The following is a 2,994-nucleotide window of genomic DNA, read 5'->3' as shown; positions in this document are numbered from 1 at the left end:
TTGCGTTATATTGGAATTATAGTGCGTTAATACAGGTAAGGGATACCAGTAAATGTCCACTTTGAATAGATCAGATTATGTCCCGGTTTCGGACTATAATATGGCTCGATTGGCTTTCATCAGCGAATGCATGTGGTCTGAAAAAGGGTTCCAAAAAGTTGACATTCCTTACACCAGCACATCATTGCAGCAAAACACTTTTGTTTATTTTCTTTTGCCGTGACTGATCATCGAACACGACAAACTGAAAAACCTTACCTCATTTTACATTATTCTGTTTTCCAAGCATCTTGCTGTCATTCCTGCAGAATCGATTTCTAGTTCTTAGAAAATAGCAAATGGTAGGAATCTATGTTTGTAGTTCTTCTGAAACACGAATTTACACAAGGACTGCTCAATCAAATGCTGCCCTACAATCTTTGCTAGAATCTTCGTCAGTTGTCCATCTTATTAAGTTTCTACTCTCTCTGTGTCATTTGGTTTGGCACTGAACACAAAGTTTCCTTAGTTTTTGCTAATTCTTACTCTTCAATCTAAAATATTGAATCTGAATAAACCCTTGCGCTAATTTTATTTGAATTTCGGCATCAAATTAACGAATATACCTAATTAGAGGAATAAAAACTAAGACTTAATTCAAAATACTTCGTGACTAGTAGTTAGAAACTGTAATGATGGCCCATTAGACAAGGTATTTTCAACTATTAATTATTGAAGTGGACAGATTATTACAAAATAAGCGGATTGGCAAACACTACAACGATTGCTCTAACTGAGAACTTTTATTTATTGGATCAGAGTACTCCATTCGTCTCCCCAAGGGCCTTAGTTACATGTGGTGCAGATGGAATATACGTTGAAATTGTAATGGCTCACATTGGAATTACTAATCTGCTTGCTCCCCGTCAGCGTGCTGACCACTTTACCACCACGCTTCAGGGTTGCCACCTGCTGTCCTACCTGGAAATCCATACTCCACGTGGATATCCCTTTCGGAGCATCGAACGTCTTAGTCGCACTTCCAGATCGCAATTCCACCGTGGCAGGCCCAGTCAGCTTGGCAGTCACGTAAACTTTGTCGCTTAGCTGATCAGAATACACAACCTTGCAACGATCAGCGGGCACGTTGATGTTTTTGCTTTCCGTATAATAAAACAAGTAAATTGAATCCTGAGTAATCGCTGGTGCGGTGCCGGTCTTGTACCAGCTGAAGTAGTATTGCCCCAGCTCCAAGAAGGCGCGGTGTGTGTACCCCGACACGTCAGAGGAGGCACTGCTGAGTGGCGGTGCCACGTAGGAGCCCTCTACCCAGTCATTCCACGTCACGATCTCTACGAGAGGTGGGCTCAGCTGGATGAGCTGCTCCCACTTTTTGATCCAAAGACCCGGACCCTGGTAATTGCCCTTCACTTGACAGTTACAGCCGTTGAGATCCTTTGCCTTGCAGGCATCAGAGCAGCAAGAGCCTTGAATGTTCTTGAAGAACCAGGGGCTAGGGCTAGCCATGTACACTTTCCCGGCGGCTTTGCAGGCGTTGAGATAATTCCGGTCTTTGGAGTCGGATGGGTTCTGGAAATCGGGGCTAATGTAAGGCCACGCTGACGTGTCCCACGCTAACAGCCCATCGACAATATCCTTGAATTTGTCCAGCGTGCCTTGGACGCCCCCCGAGGTGCCGTCGGTGGGGAAGAAGGGGACGAAGAAGATTTTGTTCCTTCCCCCGGCCTTTTGGAAAACAGCGTTCCATCCGGCAAGAGCGGAGGAGTAGCCGTTGTCTTTCCACCAGGAATCGTCGCTGCCGAGCCAGGAGGTGAACAAGGGTTTGCCACCGTATTTCATCTGGTTGGGGTGGTTTTGGTAGCGGGTGAGCATGGTGGCCAGCTGGTCGGGCGTGAGGTTGCCATTGTTGTCCTTGTGAATGTCGGCGGAGAAGAAGATCTTGAAAGACGTACCCACTTCTTTGGCCGCTTGGTACATGTTGTCTGCCAGATTCTGGCGCCACACATTGCTGTTGAGAGCAAAGGCATCGATGCCTTTGCTCTGGGCAAGTTGGATCTCCTGCTTGAAGACATTGATGTTGTCGTTGGCGTAGAGCAAATAATGGGCGAACACCAGCCTCGGATCTGCGGCCCTTGCGGGGCAGACGAAAATAAAGAACACGGCCAATACGAAAAGAAACACTTTCAATGTTGCAGACCTCGTAGCCATTTGTTACCTTCATTTGCTCATTATCTGTTTATATAATTAGAGAAATAGACAGGGCGGGCTAAGTCATTGTCAGTTCCGTGTAAGAAACGTCGGTCTTTGTGGCATTCGGCGACGATCGTGGGCGGCTTAGCGGGTGGGGGAAGAAATGATTACATTTTTGGCATTTCTTAGCACGGATTATTTTTTCTTTGTAAAAGTTGAAAATGTCACTAACGAAGAATGGACAAAACAGGACAACCTTTTTCAACATAATTCACAGATTGTTAGTTTTATGCGCACAAATTTGGAGTCAAATTGATTTGGATAAATATGAAATAAAAATGAATTTTATATGGTAATGGATGCTACATATTGTTAGTCATAATTAAAGAAATATTAATTTTAAATTCTAATGCTATTTTACTTCATAATTCATATATATTATGGAAGACTTTTACAAAAGGAGGCATATATCTTAAACTTTCTATTTTTTAATGTTTCAAATTCATCTAATGTATCACATTATAATATTGTGCGTGTGTGTGAAATTTATATTATTCTTAATTGTTCTATTTTAAAATTAAAACTAAAGGTCTTATTTTTAAATCATTTTATTTACCATTTTTGTCTAAAAAATGAAAAATCTATTTTTTCAAAATAAAATAATCTATTTAAATTATTTATCATAAATTTTATATATTTTAGAATGATATCTTATATAACTTTAATTGCTATTGAAATATTAAGATATTTTTAACGAGTATCTTTATATGCTTCAAATACATACATACATGTATACATATGTAA

General features: G+C 41.0%; 1 protein-coding gene across 1 annotated transcript; it reads right to left on the bottom strand.

Annotated features, from left to right (window-relative positions):
• Window positions 1–682: 682 nt before the first annotated feature.
• LOC149546274 (glucan endo-1,3-alpha-glucosidase agn1-like) lies at window positions 683–2,223 on the bottom strand. The gene has a single exon (XM_089791119.1). The coding sequence runs from the start codon at window positions 2,206–2,208 to the stop codon at window positions 826–828; it is 1,383 nt and encodes a 460-aa protein (XP_089647245.1). The 5' UTR covers window positions 2,209–2,223; the 3' UTR covers window positions 683–825.
• Between the last annotated feature and the right edge of the window lie 771 nt (window positions 2,224–2,994).

The sequence above is a fragment of the Cupressus sempervirens genome, chromosome 7 (genome assembly GCF_028749045.1).
Source record: "Cupressus sempervirens isolate cs-2001-9-10 chromosome 7, ASM2874904v1, whole genome shotgun sequence".
In the NCBI taxonomy this organism is placed as follows: domain Eukaryota; kingdom Viridiplantae; phylum Streptophyta; class Pinopsida; order Cupressales; family Cupressaceae; genus Cupressus; species Cupressus sempervirens.
Note: the sequence above shows the minus strand (reverse complement) of the source record. Positions and strands in the feature narration are given on the sequence as shown.

Excerpts from the sequence above, each read along its gene's own strand:
- LOC149546274 (XM_089791119.1), bottom strand. The coding sequence starts at position 2,208 with ATGGCTACGAGGTCTGCAACATTGAAAGTGTTTCTTTTCGTATTGGCC.